The sequence below is a fragment of the Manis pentadactyla genome, chromosome X (assembly GCF_030020395.1).
Source record: "Manis pentadactyla isolate mManPen7 chromosome X, mManPen7.hap1, whole genome shotgun sequence".
NCBI classification, from domain to species: domain Eukaryota; kingdom Metazoa; phylum Chordata; class Mammalia; order Pholidota; family Manidae; genus Manis; species Manis pentadactyla.
In genome coordinates this window covers 57,971,199-57,991,799 of record NC_080038.1, presented here as the reverse complement: position 1 = coordinate 57,991,799, position 20,601 = coordinate 57,971,199, and the positions used below count along the sequence as shown (strand labels likewise).

The following is a 20,601-nucleotide window of genomic DNA, read 5'->3' as shown; positions in this document are numbered from 1 at the left end:
CTCATTTTGTTCATACATTATTTTATAGTTTTGCTGAGTTGTCTGCATATTCTTGTAGTTTACTGAAATATTTTAAATGTATTATTATGAATTCTTTTTCAGAGATTTTTTTTAGGTCTCCATTTTTTAGGCCTAGTTATTAGAGCTTTATTAATTTCCTTTAGTGGTGTCATTATTATCTGGTTCTTCATGACCCTTGTATCATTGCATTGGCGTTTACATGTTTAAATAAACAGTCTCCGCTTCCAGAATTTCCAGGTTGACTTCAGCAGGAAAAGACCTTCACCAATCAGCCCTGCTTGGGGTACTGGGTGGGTCATCTGGTAGCACTGATAGGCAGTTGAAGCTTGTTATCAGAGTCCCTATTTGAGTAAGACCACTGCTAGTTTTCTGAAGGGTTTACCACCAGCTGGGCTCTGTAGTTGTTTGTGTCTGTTCTCTCGGTCCTGCATTCAAGCAGGACATCTGGGTTGAATCCCTGTTTGGGCAAGCCTGCTGGGCTCTGTAGTCAAGTGGAGCCACCAGCTGAGGTCTGCAATCACCTTTGGCTGGTGATGTTGCAGGCTTTGGTCAGTAATTAGGCAGGGCTATAGGCTGTAAGCTCCATGGATGGGCAAGTCTATAAGCAGGACCCAAAGGTCTCATGGGGACATGGTTTAGGCTTCATGGTTATTCAGAGACAGAGGCTATGCTCAGCAGTGGGCTGGACATCTGCCTTTACTTCCTACCTGAGAGGAACTATAGTTTGTGCTGCTCAGCTTTCCAGATTCTCTTGCTAGGTATTACTGGTGGCTATATTTAGCAGTTGGGAAGGGCAGTAAGTTTGCTTCCCTACTAAGGCAGGGCTATAGTATTGGTTCCATTGTCAGTATGCTGGATACCCAAATTGGACAGAACTGCCAGCCAAGCTTGTTGGCCAGATAGGGCCACCCCTTTGCTCTGCAGATAGGCAGGACTGTTGGCTGGGATCTTTGCTCAAGTGTTGCTGCAAAAAGGAATATGGTCCACCAAAATCTAAGTATTTGTTAATGTAAGCCCCACCTCTTTCTCCATCTTTATCTGATCACTGATGGGCAAGCCCTACAGATTTCTCCGTGATCCCAATGAGGTAAGATGTGAGTGGGCCACCTGGGGAGCATCTCACATCTCTGAGTAGCTGGATTTCCTTGGGCTTCTTTTACCTTTGGAAAAGGCACAGACCCAGAGGCCCCCTCATTGGAGCATTGTGGGAAACTCCTCAGGGAAAACTATGTGGTTAAAGTGAAATTGTTCATCTTACCCTTCTAATACAATCCTCCATCTCTGTGGTCCAGTGTGGTGTGTCTTCCTCACATCTGGGTTCTTGGATTTCTCAACAGTGTCTTGTCTCTGAATAGTTTATGGCTGTTTTTCTTGTGAGGGAGCCTGAAGTTGGAAGGACATGTTGCCATTTTATGATAGCACCTCACATGAATGCAAGATGCATAATGGTAACCCATTTCAATTCTGGTAATGCTGGTTGTACTTTATCCTTTTTTCTCTTTGTCAGAGTTGCTGGTTTTATCAATTTTATTTTATTATTTATTGATGTTTTTTAAGAACCAGATTTAAAATTTTAAATTAGTTTTCTCTATTATTTTCCTTTCCTCAGTTTCATTGATTTCTGCTCTTGCCTGTATGCTTTCCTTCCTTCTGTTTGCTTTGGGCTTATTTTCTCTTGCATTTATACTGTATGTATATAGGAATTTATCAGTTGATTAGACGTTTTCTCTTTCTAATGCATTTTAGTCCTATAAATTTCCCTTAGCCCTGCTATAGAGGCATCCCAAAAATTGTGATGTTCTCTTTTCATTTTCAAACAGTTCCATGTATTTTTAAATTTCCTTTGAGGTGCCTTTGATTCATGGATTATTTATAAATGTGTTTTTTAAATCTCTTAGTGTTTAAAGATTTTCCTATTGCCTGTTATTAATTTATAATTTGGTTCTATTGTAATTCTGTCAACATTCTGCCTGGAACCCCATCAGTGCCTAACAACCAGCATAGATCTTACTACAGGTGGGAAAGAATGGGAAAGGACATTTGAAAAGAATCTCCCAACTTTCCTAACGTGGTGACAAAAATAGACAAGGATAATACCACATGACTCCAGAGGTTACTGACTAGGTCCCTAGAGGCCAGAGATGGTCCTCTCAGTCTCTGGCCACTCCAGCCCTGCCCAGTGCCCCAAGCATCCTGAGAATCCATGTCTCATCTCCCCTGTCAGTCATCAAGGACACTGGTGGGATACCCCATTAAAACACATTAATGAAGCGCTGGTTGGGAAGATTTTCAAGTTGCCAGCTCTGGCCAATGTTTTATCTGCTCTTAAATAGACTTTTAATTCTATGGCCCATTTAAGATTGCCAAATTTAGCAATATTAAACATGCCACATGATTTTGGTTATTTTAAACAGACTAATGTTTGTTTTATAGTCTAGTGTATGTTTTTCTTGATGAATATTCTATGTTTGTTTTAGAAAACATGGTTATTTGGTGTCAGCAGGGATTCTCATCATTCCCTCGTTTCAGTGCCTCCAAGCTCACTTGGTATTGCACTAGGAGTCCTTTTTGATCTTGGAATACATTCTTCTAGGTTTGCTGCTGGGAAGATGCCCAGTTGCTCTCTTGCTCTTTTCTTTTCCAGGCTGCCTTCCTCTTTCTATATTTTATGCCTTCTATTGTCTCCCTTTTAATTCTTTAAAGGATTTATTTATCTCCAGGGAGATATGAGTCTATGGCAACTCCTCTGAACTGGAAGCCTAATTTGTATCTTTTAAACATACTTTTCTGCACGTAGAGTCTATTACAAGGACTAGACTGAATGTAAAGTAAGTAATCAGGAGGCTACCTCACTAGTCCAGGTAACAGATGGTTGTGTTTTAGACAGAAGTGGTAGCAGTGAAGATAGAAACAAGTGAATCAATTTTGGAGACAAAACCAACAAGATGCTCTTGTGTATTGACTCTGACGACTTCTGGCTTGAACAACTGAATGGACTGAAATGCCTCTCAATTGTCAAAAACATCTTTTATGTCCTCACTGGGAGTAAACCCATCACAAAAATACGTCCATTTCTGAAATACACAGGCTTGAGTTTATATTCCCAAATCTGGAGCAGAATTACACACCCAGAAGAAATGTACACCAATCCCATATAACTCTCTTCGACTCAGATTCTGGACTGGGACCAAGCTAACAACCACTCAGTTGCATGCAAATTATAACTATTGACTGGAATCTCTAGAGTGTACTAGGTTTTCAGTAACCTCCATGTTAATAGAAGGCCAAAAGAGTTCTGCTGTTAAGTGTATTGATTATGTAATGCCTTAAATACTCTAACATTTATTTTGAAAGTAGCAATTCAAATATTCTTTGTCTTTACCTCCTGCTGTGTTTCTGAGATTAGCAGTAAAGCCCTCCAGAAAGCCACAGACCATAGTAAAGCAAGATAACTCACAAACTCTGAATTTTTTCTCCTCCAACCTTTAACATTACATGACAACTGAATACCAGTCCTGTGAGATTTACATTTGATATTCAAAGGGATGTTAACTAAACAGACAGGTGGTCTAGAAAGACAGAAATGTTGTAGTCAGTATGGATACAAAAGATGGAGATTAGTGGAGGTTTCCATGAAATAGGAAGAAGGAACAGATATTTGGAGTCAAGTAGAAGTCTTGAATCCCTGCTAAATTGCTAGCTGAATGTCCTTGGGTAAAAACACTTGCTCTTTCTCATTCTTTGTTTACTGAACTATAAAACAAAGAAAGAACTATGAAAAATCAAATGCAATCATGTATTAAATTTTGCATAAAGTCTAAAGCACTATGTATTTCAGTTATCATCTTCACTGTCTCTGATGCCTTTTTTGTTCTCTACTTGCCATGTAAAATAGCATTGTGGGTACTGTACAGTGAGGGTGGGCTGTCATATCACATCTTTACTCTCTCTCTCTTGCCTGTGCTCTCTGACCAAAGTTTCAGAGAGGCTTCAAATTGCAGTTGACAAAGGAATATTGCTTTAAGGTACCAAATTGAAAGATTCTCTTCTATAAAGAGGCCCCCAAAATTTCAAGTAGATAATCTCATAACTCCATCTATCTAAAGAGTTGTGCACACAAGATCTGTGCCCATTTCTTCTTGACCAGTAGACAGGCCTGAGCCTTGTGTCAGCCCTCTATTTCCCTCTGGAACCTTTCTTGGCATTCAGAAGTTGTTTGTCATCTATGAGCCAAAAGATGGTACCTGCTCCTCTGACTTTGAGGATTCGTCTGGATTTGCTTCTTCATTTCCAGAATGCCAGCTCCACAAAGGATGGGCCAGCCCATACTACATTCACCCCATACCCCTACTTCCTCTCTATTACAAATAACAGTCACAAACTCCCAGAGGCGACAGGAACCATCAAAATCACCAAGTTCACTCTTATAATGTTCTACCAAGTACTTTATTTTTTTTTTTATTTTGTTATCATTAATCTACAATTACATGAAGAACATTATGTTTACTAGGCTTCCACCTTCACCAAGTCTCCCACACACACCCCATTACAGTCACTGTCCATCAGTGTAGTACGATACTGTAGAATCACTACTTGTCTTCATGCTGTTGCACAGCCCTCCCCATGTCCCCTCTACATAATACATACTAATCGTAAGGCCCCCTTTCTTTTTCCCTGGCCTTATCCCTCCCTTCCCACCCATCCTCCCTAGTCCCTTTCCCTTTGGTAACTGTTAGTCCATCCTTGGGTTCTCTGATTCTGCTGCTGGTTTGTTCCTTCAGTTTTTTTCTTTGTTCTTATACTCCAAATATGAGTGAAATCATTTGGTACTTGTCTTTCTCCACCTGGATTATTTCACTGGGCATAATACACTCTAGCTCCATCTATGTTGTTGCAAATGGTAGGATTTGTTTTCTTCTTATGGCTGAATAATATTCCATTGTGTATATGTACCACATCTTCTTTATCCATTCATCTACTGATGGACACTTAGGTTGCTTCCATTTCTTGGCTATTGTAAATAATGCTGTGATAAACATAGGGGTGCATCTGTCTTTGCTAAACTGGGCTCCATCATTCTTAGGGTAAATTCCTAGAAGTGGAATTCCTGGGTCAAATGGTATTTCTATTTTGAGCATTTTGAGGAACCTCCATACTGCTTTCCACAATGGTTGAACTAATTTACATTCCCAACAACAGTGTAGGAGGGTTCCCCCCCCTTCCTCCACAACCTTGCCAACATTTGTTTTTTATCTTTTAGATGGTGGCAATCCTTACTGGTGTTAGGTGATATCTCATTGTGGTTTTAATTTGCATTGCTCTGATGACTAGTGATGTGGAGCATCTTTTCATGTGTCTTTTGGCCATCTGAATTTCTTCTTTGGAGAACTGTCTGTTCAGCTCCTCTGCCATTTTTTAAGTGGATTATTTGCTTTTGGTTTGTTGTGTATGAGCTCTTTATATATTTTGTATGTCAACATTTTATCAGATCTGCCATTTATGAATATGTTCTCCCATACTGTAGGGTACCTTTTTGTTCTATTGATGGTGTCCTTTTCTCTACAGAAGCTTTCCAGGTTGATATAGTCCCTCTTGTTCATTTTTGCTTTTGTTTCCATTGCCCGTGGAGATATGTTCATGAAGAAGTCGCTCATGTTTATGTCCAAGAGATTTTTGCCTACATTTTTTTCTAGGAGTTTTATGGTGTCGTGACTTACATTCAAGTCTTTGATCCATTTCGAATTTACTTTTGTGTATGGGGTTAGACAGTGATCCAGTTTCATTCTCTTACATGTAGCTGTCCAGTTTTGCTGACACCATCTGTTGAAGAGACTGTCATTTCCCCATTGTATGTCCATGGCTCCTTTATCGTATATTAATTGACCATATATGTTTGCGTTAATGTCTGGAGTCTCTATTCTGTTCCACTGGACTGTGGCTCTGTTTTTGTGCCAGTACCAAATTGTCTTGATTACTGTGGCTTTGTAGTAGAGCTTGAAGTTAGGGAGGGAGTTCCCCCCCCACACACACTTTATTCTTCCTTATCAGGATTGCTTTGGCTATTTGGGGTCTTTGGTGTTTCCATATGAATTTTTCCAAGTACTTTAATGTACAGGATTTTCTGCTTAAACCATGGAAGGGACAGTCAACATTCCCTTCAGTGCAAGTGTGCCATGAATTTGGAGGACTGGCTTCCTGAAAAGCTTCTGGCTCCAGAGGTTATAGGTAATCATGGCAACAATATTCTATCCAACCTTTGTTCCAAAAATAGTTCACTGCCGAGGATAATCAAACTAGTTTTTATCTTCAAATTCCATGCTACACATTCCCCATGATGCCTATGTTTTTCATGCTTCATTTAAATGTTGACTATCTTCACAGGGCACTTCACAGATTAGAGTGAATTTGCTTATGTCCTAGAGAACAGTAGAAACCTCATTAATAAGTTTTACTCTTGTTATATATTTTTTAAAAAGGATCAAGTTTTAGAAATTTCCAGACTTCCAAATGTCCATGGGTGATGTAATCTATCTATTGAAATTTGTGATGTGGGATACTAGGGAACTCACCTAGTCCCAGGTGCCCAAGTGGAACAAATAAACTAAAGAAAAAGAGATAGCATATCATTTCCATGCAAATAAATAAGTGAAGAAATACTCAGAGAGCTTGATTCCCTCCTCTGCCACTCTAATACCCATGCCCTTTTGACAGTGGGGTCAGCTGCTAGTCCATGGCTTGCTGGGGGTGCATTCTAGATGTGTGGTTGTGGGATTCAGTTGTTACTGCTTGAGGGACAGAAGCTTAAAGCTGTCATCCAGTATGGATCTCCTGTTGCGCCGTAGCTTTCTCTGTTGATGCTGATACCAGACCACACCACCAAGAGCCAGAGCAATGAGCAAGAGAATGACACCCATGGCAATCAAGACAGAAGCAAACATCTCGATATCCTCTACAGGGATCTGCATGCCCAGCATCCTCACATTTTCTTCTCCAATGTCTTTGGGGATTACTGCTGAAATGGAACAATAAGAAAATAGGAACTCTGAGCTGGAGAGTACTCTAAAGAAGCACCTTTTGCACTAAGTCCTGGGATAAATATGTCTATGCAAATATGACAGAGGAGCTGTCCTTATCCCGCAAAAGACCACTTGAGAAAGACAGATTCAAAGGTTACAGAGAATCAGAGTGTAAGATACCATGGATGAAAAGTCCTTAGGTATCATTGAGACCCCAATACTCCCATGGAAAGAGCTAAGACTCATAGTAGAACAGGCCTTGATATATTTCTTCAAACATATAAAAGACTAGGATGTAGAAAAAATATAATTGGATTTAGTGCACATGGTTCCATAGGATAGAACTGAGAGCAATAAGTGGAAATTCCAGGGAAGCAGTTTAACTCAGTCACCTAGCTGACAAATGCTCACTTTGGTTGTTGGACCATGAAAATAGCCTTCCACTGTGTAGCCTGGTTTCTCACTTCTTTGGGTCATGATAACACTGATGTCACACTAATCTTCCCAGGTGAAACATCTAGTTGTCTTAGCTTCTGGCATAGAAACTTTTGATGTTCTCCAACTAACCTACAGAGTAAAGCTCATACTCAAGCCAGGCATTCCAACTCTCAAACAGGTTCTAACCTACCTTTTTAGCCTTACCTACTACCCTTCAGCTACAGCAACTTATTCTTTATTCCAATAATAGGTCATCTTCTTTCAGTCTTTTAAGACTTTCTGAATACCCTTCCTTCCTTCTCAACTTTCTATACCCAACTTAAATGTTACAGGTCTCTGTAAAGCTTTCTTCAATTCCGATGGAAGATAATAGTCCTTTCTTCCATGTTCCCCAAGTATCTGTACTCTTTGTGTTCCCACAGGTTACTTGCTTGGGACAAAGACTTAGATACCCCCTCAGTTCTGGACTTCAGTCAGGACCACCTTTTATAAAATGGGGTTAATAACCACACTTAACCATGGGGTTTATTGTGAGCTAATATTAATGAGATGTTTATCATTACACCTAGAATATAGCAAATGCAAATAATTAAAAGCTGTTATTATTGCTTGGCCTTTCTTACAGCATATAAAATCCAACATTTCATTCATTGTTTATTTGTCTCATTCCAACTTTAGATACAAATTTCTTGGAAAGTAGTAACTATGTCTTCATTGTTTCAGTGTTCCTGCAACTCAGTACATATTTGATTAATGCTATTACAGAATTGGGATAAAATCAAATATAATGAGTTCAAACAGAAGCTGAAAAACATTCTGAGTTTACATTCTACGATTTCTCCTCTTGTTACCTTGGACAAATCATTTTTCCATCTGTCATTTTCTCATGTAGAAAATTACAAAGGTTTATTAGATCAACAATTTTAAGGTATTTTCCCCCACTGTAGAACCTTTAACAAATAAAGAGCTTGTAAGAATCCATGCATGTGTGTACACACAAATATGCACATATGTGTATACAAATATATATATGCATATATATCTGTGTTTGTATATATACAAATATATATATATATATATATATATATATATATATATGGTACTCTATTCTCTCAACCTCACCTTACCTCTACCCAACCCCTCCAGGACATATCCTAGTCCCCTGGTTGATACCTTATAAGATACTTATGCAGATAAGTAGAACCTTTCCAAACACAGATGAAAAACCTTCCGACTAATTTGATGATCTCTAATGTCTCTTCTAACTCTCATAACTTTCTGAATCTTTCTCAATCCAGGTAAAGATGGGGTGGAGCATAAAAGCACTATCTTGTAATAGGCTTGGTAGGAAAAGAATCTCTAATTTCCTGAGGGGCAGAAATAACTAGTTCCAAAGAGTCAACTATTCAGTATTCTACAGATGCAAGAATAAAACTAGCTGGTAAAAAATGTATGATATTTGTTCTAGCTTCACACTGTTCCTGTGGGAATTTTTGTATCTCTTCTATAGCTCCTTTATACCCAACCCAGCAATACCTTGAATTTTCTTCCCCATCAGATTGGAAGCTAAGATCAGCCTTCAACTGGCTATGAGGCTGTTTCCCCCAACTCAGGAAGCTGAGGGTAGGAGCTAGAAATAATCAACCTGCTGAAGGAAGGTTAACTCTGGGTTTCTGGCTTCTGAAATCTTACAGATGCATCTTAGAAGCATCTCAGAATGCTTCCTACTAATATTGTGGTCCACATTTTGGTCATGTGCATCCCATTTTCTAAGGGCACTGTACCTCCTCCCCAAATGCATACCACATATAACTACCCAGGCATCATTCTCCCTACCTTTTCCAATTTCATTTGTGATGGTGGTAGTGCTTAAGCGTTCTGGAGGAAAAAAAAGGTAAGAGGTTAATACTGTTATTCTTTCTACTGATCCACAGGCATAACTTAGGAGGTTGGCATTGGATGGAGGAATCTCTCTGTAGTATAAAAGCAAAATGGAGGTGTCTAGAATTAAATAATTTATGATCAAAGTCAGTATTCATATGTGGGTTTGATTTTGAATAGTAACACAAAATATGAGCAATATCATAGGCTTAACAGTCCAAAGGCAAACCATACTTCTGTCATTATATACATATTTATTGGCACTTCCTTTAATGCTCATCTCATTATTGCTCTCTTTGCCAGCCTTTCCCACCCTCTCTTCAGGAAGCCCCTGCTCTGTGTCAAATATATATCTCTACATATTCAATCTCTTCTCAATAATATTTCTTCCTTTCTTTGATTTAATGAGGCTGAACTCTTCTTTAAAGGCTATGCTTCCTTTTCATCCTTATCAATACTGCTCTGAGATTACTGTTACTCCTTTTTTTGTAAAGATTTATCTCTTTTATAGGCACATCTGATTTATCTAGAAAAAAACACCACCACTTCTTGTAACTGTGCACTCACAATTCTCTTTATTCATGGAAGTCTTTGTTACCTAGCTCAGTCTTCCACTTCCACAATTACCACCATGAATGTTGACCCTTCCATCACTCAAGCCTCAAATTTTGGGGGCCTTTGAACTCTAACAATTTATATATCTTCTCCAATTCTATTAACCTGACCCATTGTGACATTGAACTTGTTACGCATAAATGTACCATCGCAGAAATCTAAAATCTAACATTAGCATTCTATCCTTCCATGTTCAATGTTATTTATTCCACTTCACCTGTTATTCCCCTCTCATATAGACCTCTAGCTTCTGGACCCTTCCATCTTATTCCCAACCTACCTGCTTCATTCTGTCTTTATTCCCATGCCTGGTCAGGTTTGACTCCATGTTCTATCACTTCAACTACTATCATACCAGGAGTGTTACAATCATCTATTGAAACCCAGCTAACTACATCTTCCACATATTTAGGCTGATATGATGAATGCTGGTGGAGAAAAATCAAACAATTGTTTAAGATCAATATTATTTGTTTCCAAATTTAAGCCCTCAGTGTTGCCTGGCAATAATTAATTAATTTCCTATCACTCAGAGTGAGCATGTTTCTATTTCCCAGAGTGGTTATTTCAGACCTTTGTCCTCTCTCCTCAAACCCCTAATCTGACCACCTATCCTTCACTTTGAGCAGATGATTCTGTGTCTTCCATCACAGATGAAACAAATACCATAAGACAGAAATATTCCACCTTTATGTCAAGTTAATCACCCAAACCTATACACTGATCCTTCTATGTTCTCTACTTTTAGTAGAAAAATATACCTTATTCCAGTATAATCTTTTATTTTAGCTCTGGTTTTCATCCCCAGATTTTTCACCAGAGGCATTGTTCTAACAATTAATCCTTTATTCCCTGTCTGTTTTCAACTCTGTCTTCTGGTTGTCCTTTTAGCACACTTGTGGCTTGAGCAATATTGAATTAGATCATAGTTGGGTGTAAACAAATAAAAATGCAAATGGGTAACATTTATGGGCTGGCTCATTGTCATAGATAGATATGAGCTATCCTTATTCATGGAAGATCCCTAATGGTATGTACTGAGGTAGTCCAGATTTAGGATGACCCATTATTACACAGACACAACCTGCTGTTTTGGACCTAAGGTATCTTGATGCCACACCAATTAAACACTTGATTTTGGTTCTAAGGACTGACAGAACAGAACAAAGAATTCTGCATGCTTATCTGGGTTGTGGGGGGAGGTACTAGCATAGCATGTGGAAGCCACATTCTAGCGGTATGGATTAACACAAAAAGATTTTCAAAGACATAGGAAATCATAATGTACAATTATTTGTCCCCCTCCATGTGGGTAAATAGCAGAGTTGTATTCTACCCTGTTAAGCCTGTTGGAATATTCAAAGACAGTTTCCCACTTTCCATTACTGTTGATACAGTGTCAATGGCTGGCAACCCCACAACACCTATCTCAGTACCACCAGTTTTCAAAGCAGTATGACATTTCTTTAAAAGCACAAGATTTAAAAAATCCCCGGATTCCTGTGGGTTCCCAGGAGGTTCTATAAAGCCTCTTCAAATGGGGGTGATATTAAGAACTCATTTAGGTCAAGAAGACTTAGAAGTGAGACAGTTAACCCTATAATGACCCAAACACAAAAATCCAACATAACCTACCCTTCTATAATATTGCTGATGAACAAAGATTGACTGGTAAAGAACTACCCCCAGCTATTCCCTCTTCATATAGAAAAATAAAGGAAAAAGCTTTTTTCACTCTTGGTAGTAACTCAGTCAGGGATAAGCTATAAGTAAAGGCCAATATCTCTTTTCAGCCTTAGACAGGGCTGTTTCAGGACAGAAATAAATGCCTTTCACAACCCCACAAAACAAATAAATCAGAGGCAGAGCCAACAAGGCGGTGTGAGAAGGACAGTGGGAATCTCCTCTCAAAAACATATATATTTTTGAAAATAGAACAAATACAAATAATCCTAAAAGAGAGAACAGAAGACACAGGACAACAGCCTGACTACATCCACACATGTGAGAGCCCAGAGCCTGGTGAAAGGGGTAAGATACAACCCCAGGCCAAGCGGGACCCGAGCACACCTCCCCCTAGCTCCCAGCGGGAGGGAGAGGGAGCCCAGGACTGCTAAACACCCAGCCCCAGCCACCCACACCAGAGGACAGACACAGTGCATGTGTGGAGGTCTGGAAACTAGAGAAACAGGGCAGCAAGACCTCTGAGAGGGTGCCAAAGCTGATGCCCTGTGACAAAGAAAAGCCAGTGCTTTTTGAAAGTCTTAAAGGGACAGGGATGTAACAGCTAGATGGAAACAACACAGGTCACAGCCCAGTGGCTGGAAATTACAGGTATAACCAGGCGCACTAATCCCCTGGGCAACATCTCTGAGAACCCTCACGGAGGTAAACAGCCAAACAGCCCCACCATCCATTAAACCTCTGGGTGCTGCGAAAGCAGAGAAACAGCCTAAGGCAAAACATGCCCACGGAAAGGAAAATTCCTTCACTTCGGCCGGGCAGGACACAAAGACCCAGCCTACATGCAATTACCCAACACAAGCCACTAGGGGTCGCAGTTGTCCCGGTAAAGAAAGGACAGTAGCAAGTGAAAAGTTTGGTCCTCCAAGCTGACAGTCAATAGCACCTGTCAACATGAAAAGGCAAAAAAATATAATCCAGACAAGACTAACCCAGACAGCTTCGGCATCTGCCACATCTTCCCCTGAGAAAGAACCTGGGGAGATAGATTTAGCCAGTCTTCCTGAAAAAGAATTCAAAACAAAAGTCATAAACATGCTGATGGACTTGCAGAGAAATATGCAAGAACTAAGGAAGGAGAATACAGAAATAAAACAAGCTCTGGAAGGACTTCAAAACAGAATGGACGAGATGCAAGAGACCATTAATGGACTAGAAAACAGAGAACAAGAACGCAGAGAAGCTGATGCAGAGAGAGATAAAAGGATCTCCAGGAATGAAAGAATATTAAGAGAGCTGAGTGACCAATCGAAAAGGAACAATATATGCATTGTAGGGATACCAGAAGAAGTAGAGAGAGAAAAAGGGATAGAAACTGTCTTTGAAGAAATAATTGCTGAAAATTTCCCCAAACTAGGGGAAGAAATGGCCTCTCAGACCACAGAGGTACACAGAACTCCCATGACAAGGGATCCAAGGAGGGCAAAACCAAACACATAATAATTAAAATGGCAAAGATCAAAGACAAGGACAAAGTATTAAAGGCAGCGAGAGAGAAAAAAAAGGTTACCTACAAAAGAAAACCCATCAGGCTATCATCAGACTTCTCAACAGAAACCCTACAGGCCAGAAGAGAATGGCATGATATACTTAGTGCAATGAAACAGAAGAGCCTTGAACCAAGACTGCTGTATCCAGCACGAATATCATTTAAATATGAAGGAGGGATTACAAAATTCCCAGACAAGCAAAAGTTGAGGGAATTTGCCTCCAACAAACCACCTCTACAGGGCATCCTACAGGGACTGATCTAGATGGGAGCACTCCTAAAAAGAGCACATAACAAAACACCCAACATATGAAGAAGGGAGGAGGAGGAATAAGAAGGGAGATAAATAAAGAATCATCAGACCGCGTTTATAATAGCTCAACAAGCGAGTTAAGTTAGACAGTAAGATAGCAAAGAAGCTAACCCTGAACCTTTGGTAAGCACAAACTTAAAGCCTGCAATGGCAATAAGTTCATACCTTTCAATAAACACCCTAAATGTAAATGGACTGAATGCACCAATCAAAAGACACAGAGTAATAGAATGGATAAAAAAGGAAGATCCATCCATATGCTGCTTACAAGAGACTCACCTCAAACCCAAAGACATGCACAGACTTAAAGTCAAGGGATGGAAAAAGATATTTCGTGCAAACCAGAAAGAGAAGAAAGCAGGTGTTGCAATTCTGGTATCAGACAAAACAGACTTCAAAACAAAGAAAGTAACAAAAGACAAAGAAGGACATAATATAATGATAAAGGTCACAGTCCAACAAGAGGATATAGCCAATATAAATATATATGCACCCAATACAGGAGCACCAACATACTTGAAACAAATACTAACAGAGCTAAAGGAGGAAATAGAATGCAATGCATTTATTCTGGAGACTTCAACACACCACTCACTCCAAAGGACAGATCCACCAGACAGAAAATAAGTAAGGACACAGAGGCACTGAACAACACACTAGAACAGATGGACCCAATAGACATCTACAGAACTCTACATCCAAAAGCAACAGGATACACATTCTTCTCAAGTGCACATGGAACATTCTCCAGAATAGACCACATACTAGGCCACAAAAAGAGCCTCAGTAAATTCCAAAAGATTGAAATCCTACCAACCAACTTTTCAGACCACAAAGGCATAAACTAGAAATAAACTTTACAAAGAAAGCAAAAAGGCTCACAAACACATGGAGGCTTAACAACACGCTCCTAAATAATCAATGGATCAATGACCAAGTCAAAATGGAGATCCAGCAATATATGGAAACGAACGACAACAACAACAGTAAGCCCCAACTTCTGTGGGACACAGCAAAAACAGTCTTAAGAGGAGAGTATATAGCAATCCAAGCATATTTAAAAAAGGAAGACCAATCCCAAATGAATGGTCTAATGTCACAATTATCGAAATTGGAAAAAGAAGAACAAATGAGGCCTAAGGTCAGCAGAAGGAGGGACATAATAAAGATCAGAGAAGAAATAAATAAAATTGAGAAGAATAAAACAATAGCAGAAATCAATGAAATCAAGAGCTGGTTCTTCGGGAAAATAAACAAAACAGATAAGCCTCTAGCCAGACTAATTAAGAGGAAAAGAGAGTCAACACAAAACAACAGTATCAGAAAAGAGAAAGGAAAAATCATGACTGATCCCACAGAAATACAAAGAATTATTAGAGAATACTATGAAAACCTATATGCTAACAAGCTGGGAAACCTAGGAGAAATGGACAACTTCCTAGAAAAATACAAGCTTCCAAAACTGACCCAGTAAGAAACAGAAAATCTAAACAGACCAATTACCAGCAACGAAATTGAAGAGATAAACAAAAAACGACCAAAGAACAAAACCCCCGGGCCAGATGGATTATTATCGGGATTTTATCAGACATACAAGGAAGACATAATACCCATTCGCCTTAAAGTTTTCCAAAAAATTGAAGAGGGATGGATACTCCCAAACTCATTCTATGAAGGCAACATCACCCTAATACCAAAACGAGGCAAAGACAACACCAAAAAAGAAAACTACAGACCAATATCACTGATGAACGTAGATGCAAAAATACTCAACAAAATATTAGCAAACCGAATTCAAAAATACATCAAAAGGATCATACACCATGACCAAGTGGGATTCATCCCAGCAATGCAAGGATGGCACAACATTCGAAAGTCCATCAACATCATAAACCACATCAACAAAAAGAAAGACAAAAACCACATGATCATCTCCATAGATGCTGAAAAAGCATTTCACAAAGTTCAACATCCATTCATGACAAAAACTCTCTGAAAAATGGGAATAGAGGGCAAGTACCTCAACATAATAAAGGCCATCTATGAAAAACCCACAGCCAACATTATATTGAACAGCGAGAAGCTGAAAGCTTTTCCTCTGAGATCGGGAAGTAGACAGGGATGCCCACTCTCCCCACTGTTATTTAACATATTGCTGGATTTCCTAGCCACGGCAATCAGACAAAACAAAAAAATACAAGTAATCCAGATTGGTAAAGAAGATGTTAAACTGGCACTATTTGCAGATGACATGATACTGTACATATAAAACCCTAAAGACTCCACCCCAAAACTACTAGAACTGATATCGGAAAACAAAGTTGCACGATACAAAATCAACACATACAAATCTGTGGCTTTCCTATACACTAACAATGAACTAACAGAAAGAGAAATCAGGAAAACAACTCCATTCACAATTACATAAAAAAAATACATAGGAATAAACCTAACCAAAGAAATGAAAGACTTATACTCTGAAAACTACAAGTCACTCTTAAGAGAAATTAAAGGGACACCAATAAATGGAAACTCATCCCATGCTCGTGGGTAGGAAGAATTAATGTTGTCAAAATGGCCATCCTGCCCAAAGCAATATATACAGATTTGATGCAATCCCTATCAAACTACCAGCAACATTCTTCAATGAATTGGAACAAATAATTCAAAAATTCATATGGAACCACCAAAGACACCGAATTGCCAAAGCAATCCTGAGAAAGAAGAATAAAGTAGGGGTGTCTCACACCCCAACTTCAAGCTCTATTATAAAGCCATAGTAATCAAGACAATTTGGTATTGGCACAAGAACAGAGCCATAGACTAATGGAACAGACTAGAGAATCCAGACATTAACCCAGACATATATGGTCAATTAATATTTGATAAAGGAGCCATGGACATACAATGGTGAAATGACAGTCTCTTCAACAGATGGTGCTGGCAAAACTGGACAGCTACATGTAGGAGAATGTAACAGGACCATTGTCTAACCCCATATACAAAAGTAAACTTAAAATGGATCAAAGACCTGAATGTAAGTCACGAAACCATTAAACTCTTGGAAGAAAACATAGGCAAAAACCTCTTAGTCATAAACGTGATTGACCTCTTCTTGAACATATCTCCCCGGGCAAGGAAAACAACAGCAAAAATGAACAAGTGGGACTATATTAAGCTGAAAAGCATCTGTACAGCAAAAGACACCATCAGTAGAACTAAAAGGAACCCTACAGTATGGGAGAATATATTTTAAAATGACACATCTGATAAAGGCTTGACGTCCAGAATATATAAAGAGCTGACACGCCTCAACAAACAAAAAACAAATAACCCAATTAAAAAATGGGCAGAGGAAGTGAACAGACTATTCTCCAAAAAAGAAATACAGATGGCCGACACATGAAAAGATGCTCCACATCGCTAATTATCAGAGAAATGCAAATTAGAACTACAATGAGGTATCACCTCACACCAGTAAGGATGGCTGCCATCCAAAAGACAAACAACAACAAATGTTGGCGAGGCTGTGGAGAAAGGGGAACCCTCCTACACTGCTGGTGGTAACGTAAATTAGTTCAACCATTGTGGAAAGCAGTATGGAGATACATCAAAATGCTCAAAACAGACTTACCATTTGACCTAGTAATTGCACTCCTACTATTATACCCAAGAATGGAGCAATCAAGTATGAGAAAGACCAATGCACCCCTATGTTTATCACAGCACTATTTACAATAGCCAAGAATTGGAAGCAACCTAAATGTCCATTGATAGATGAATGGATAAAGAAGATGTGGTACATATACACAATGGAATACTACTCAGCCATAAGAAAAGGGCAAATCCAACCATTTGCAGCAACATGGATGGAGCTGGAGGGTATTATGCTCAGTGAAACAAGCCAAGCAGGGAAAGAGAAATACCAAATGATTTCACTCATCTTTTGGGTATAAGAACAAAGGAAAAACTGAAGGAACAAAACAGCAGCAGAATCATAGAACTCAAGAATGGACTAACAGGTACCAAAGGGAAAGGGACTGGGGAGGATGGGTGGGTAGGGAGGGATAAGGGGGGAGAGAAAAAGGGAGGTATTATGATTAGCTTTCATGGGAGGTTGGGAGAAAGGGGAGGGCTGTACAGCACAGTGAAGACAAGTAGTGATTCTACAACATTTTGCTACGCTGATGGACAGTGACTGTAAATGGGTATATAGTGGGGTCCTGGTATAGGGTAGAGCCTAGTAAACAAAATATTCATCATGTAAGTGTAGATTACAGATAAAAAAAGAAAGAAAAAGCAGTTCCTGTGTGGTGACCTCCAATGAGTTCTACACAATGATATATAGGGCATATAAATGTGTAGGCAAAGGGTCTGTTTGTGTTTATACAGAGGATCAAAGCCTAATTTGGCTACCCAGAAAATGAACTAAGATATGATATGAAAAAGAACATCCAGTATCAGCACTCTCAGGAATTATCATGCCAGAAGATGATCATCAAAAGCCCCAACAAAGTTCCACGCACTGCTACAGGTGTGGATGCACTCATCCCACCAGTACCTGGACTTGCCATGGAAATGAAGAAGGAGATATCTAAGCTGGCCTGTGCATACAGTAAAACAACAAATTTGACTGGATCTATACTGTTGGAACTCAACCAAGAATTAGGAGAACTGCAAATTGTAGCTCTCCAAAATCTTACAACTACAGACTATTTACTGTTAAAAGAACATATGGGATGTGAACAGTCCACAGGAAAGGACTGTTTTAATTTGTCTGATTTCTCTCAGACTTTTCAAGTTCAGTTGGACAATATCCACCATATCATAGATCAGTTTTCACAAATGCCTAGGGTGCCTAACTGGTTTTCTTGGTTTCACTGGAGATGGCTGGTAATTACAGGTATGCTTTGGTTATGCAACTGTACTCCTATTATGTTAATGTGTGTGCGCAATTTATTAGTAGTTTAAAACCTATACATGCTGAAGTTACTCTACAAGAAGATATGTCAAAAAAATAATCAATCTTCCCATGTTTTCTTCTGCCTGCTACTTCTATAGCTTTGCTTCTTCCTTCCTAACAACAACCCTTAAATAGAATTAGTGTCTCGATCTAATTTACCGGGTATCATAATTCTTCCAAGTGGTAAAGACACCTCAAGACAAATGCTGGGCATAGACGCCACAGGACATAAATATGCAAAGAAGTAAAAAGCTAACCTTTTCAAACAATAAGGCTTCTCTCTCACTTACCAACTTTACATTTCCCTGTATGGCCCCGGAAGATGACTGGTTAGCCAGAGACGGGTAAGATTCCTCAAGGGAGGAACAGCCTAAGACAGGCACAGTCGCAGGGTGTCCATCAGGTGAGAAAAAGGAGGATCAACAGAGGTGAGGCTTAGAACCTCCCCCCCCCATTCTGAGAGAAATCTTCTGCATATGTCGATGTTTTATGGCCCTTGCCTAGCTTGGATTAACACATAGTCTACAGGCACACACCTGATCATCTACATTTGCTCTCTTACAACACTAAAGTGTGTTTTCTACCTTTATCTTGTATCTACCTACCACTTCAGAATTTTATTAAAAATAATAATAATAAAGAGGAAATGTTGTATCCACATATAAATCAAGTATAAAAATCAAATGAGTATTCATATTTGAACTGACTGTTTATAGTTCATAATGCATGAGCAAAACTGAATGCTTCTGTGATGACTGCCCTTGTACTGTTCACCATGTAACTTATTCACTATGTAAGAATTTGTTCTCCATGTAAGAACTTGTTCATTATGCTTCAGAAGATTGGAGACTGACGAAAATTAGGCTTGGGGTGGATTAATGATTGTGCATTTATCATTGACCACCCCTATACAGAATTTTATTGTTGTTAACAACCATTTGATCAATAAATATGGGAGATTCCCTCACAAAAAATATATATATATGTATATATGTATACACACTTCCAATTGTAAAATAAATAAGTAACCGGGATGTAATGTATAGCATAAGGAATATAGTCAAAATATTGTAACAACTTGGTATGGTGATAGCTGGTACCTAGAATTATCATGTATGTAAATGTTGAATCACTGTGCTGTACACCTGAAACTAATGTAATACTGTGTGTCAACTACCCTTCAATAAAAAATAATTATCTTAAAAAAAATAAAACAAATAAATCAATTGGTGACTATTAGAATTACATTTCTCCTTTTGTATTGAAGGACTCATTGAAAAGATTTCTTAAATTAGTGACTCTAATGAATTCTAAAATAATACATTTATATTAAAATTAAATGTATTTCAAAGGAAGCAAATCTTCACTAAGCACCAATGCATAGATACCAACCAGGTTCAGGTTGGGTTAATCTATGTGAGTTCAACAGGTATCAAAGCAATTGGGAGGGAGTAGGGGTGAGAGAGCAATGGAGAATAAGAAATACTTGCTGATAGAACACTGGGGTGTAGGGCAATGCTTTTCTTAAGTCCTGGTTCTGGGATCAGAAGGAGAGTGCAAGAGACTTCTTGGGATTATCCAATTCCTATAATGTAGATAAAGTGCTAAAATATGGCCAATCTTGGTTAGTTAGGCCTTACCTCTTTGGGACAAGACAGTAAAGAGGGTCTCCATGCCAGCATGGACATGGTCAGTAACATGGCAGTGCATCAGCCATGTACCAGGGTTACTGGCAACCATCTCCACAACCTCAAAGGTCCCTGGGAACAGATCCACAACATCTGCCCGGTAACTCTCTCCATTCTGCAAGAGAGACAGAGGGTAGTAGAGAGGTAGTTATGTGTGTAGAGATCATCTCAGAGGTTATAGGAACTAAAAGACTTGGATGACCACATCAGGATCATGTGACTCCAAGAGTACACCTTACTCATCTTCCTTATGAATCCACCCATACAAACTGAATCAACAGAGGACACACTCTCTTACTTTTTTCTTAAAGTGTCCAAAAGTAAAAGACTTTCCAGCTTCCCTGAGTGAGCTAAAAAGTAGTAACTACATACTTTTCAGCAGTCTGAAATATGGAGAATTTCGTTTAAGACTTGACCCCTTAGAAGGAGCCACA

At 39.1% G+C, this 20,601-nt stretch overlaps 1 protein-coding gene across 2 annotated transcripts in view; it reads right to left on the bottom strand.

Annotated features, from left to right (window-relative positions):
• Window positions 1-5,652: 5,652 nt before the first annotated feature.
• Window positions 5,653-20,601, bottom strand: part of HEPH (hephaestin) — a 116,102-nt gene continuing 101,153 nt past the window's right edge. The window contains exons 18-20 of one of the 2 annotated variants that reach the window (XM_036892750.2): window positions 20,120-20,282; window positions 9,312-9,353; window positions 5,653-7,033 (exon numbers count right to left, since the gene is read on the bottom strand). In XM_036892750.2, coding sequence (XP_036748645.2) covers window positions 6,801-7,033; window positions 9,312-9,353; window positions 20,120-20,282 — 438 coding nt within the window. In that variant the 3' untranslated portion in view covers window positions 5,653-6,800. The remainder of the gene's footprint in view (window positions 7,034-9,311; window positions 9,354-20,119; window positions 20,283-20,601) is intronic. The other variant, XM_036892752.2, reaches the window with a different exon arrangement.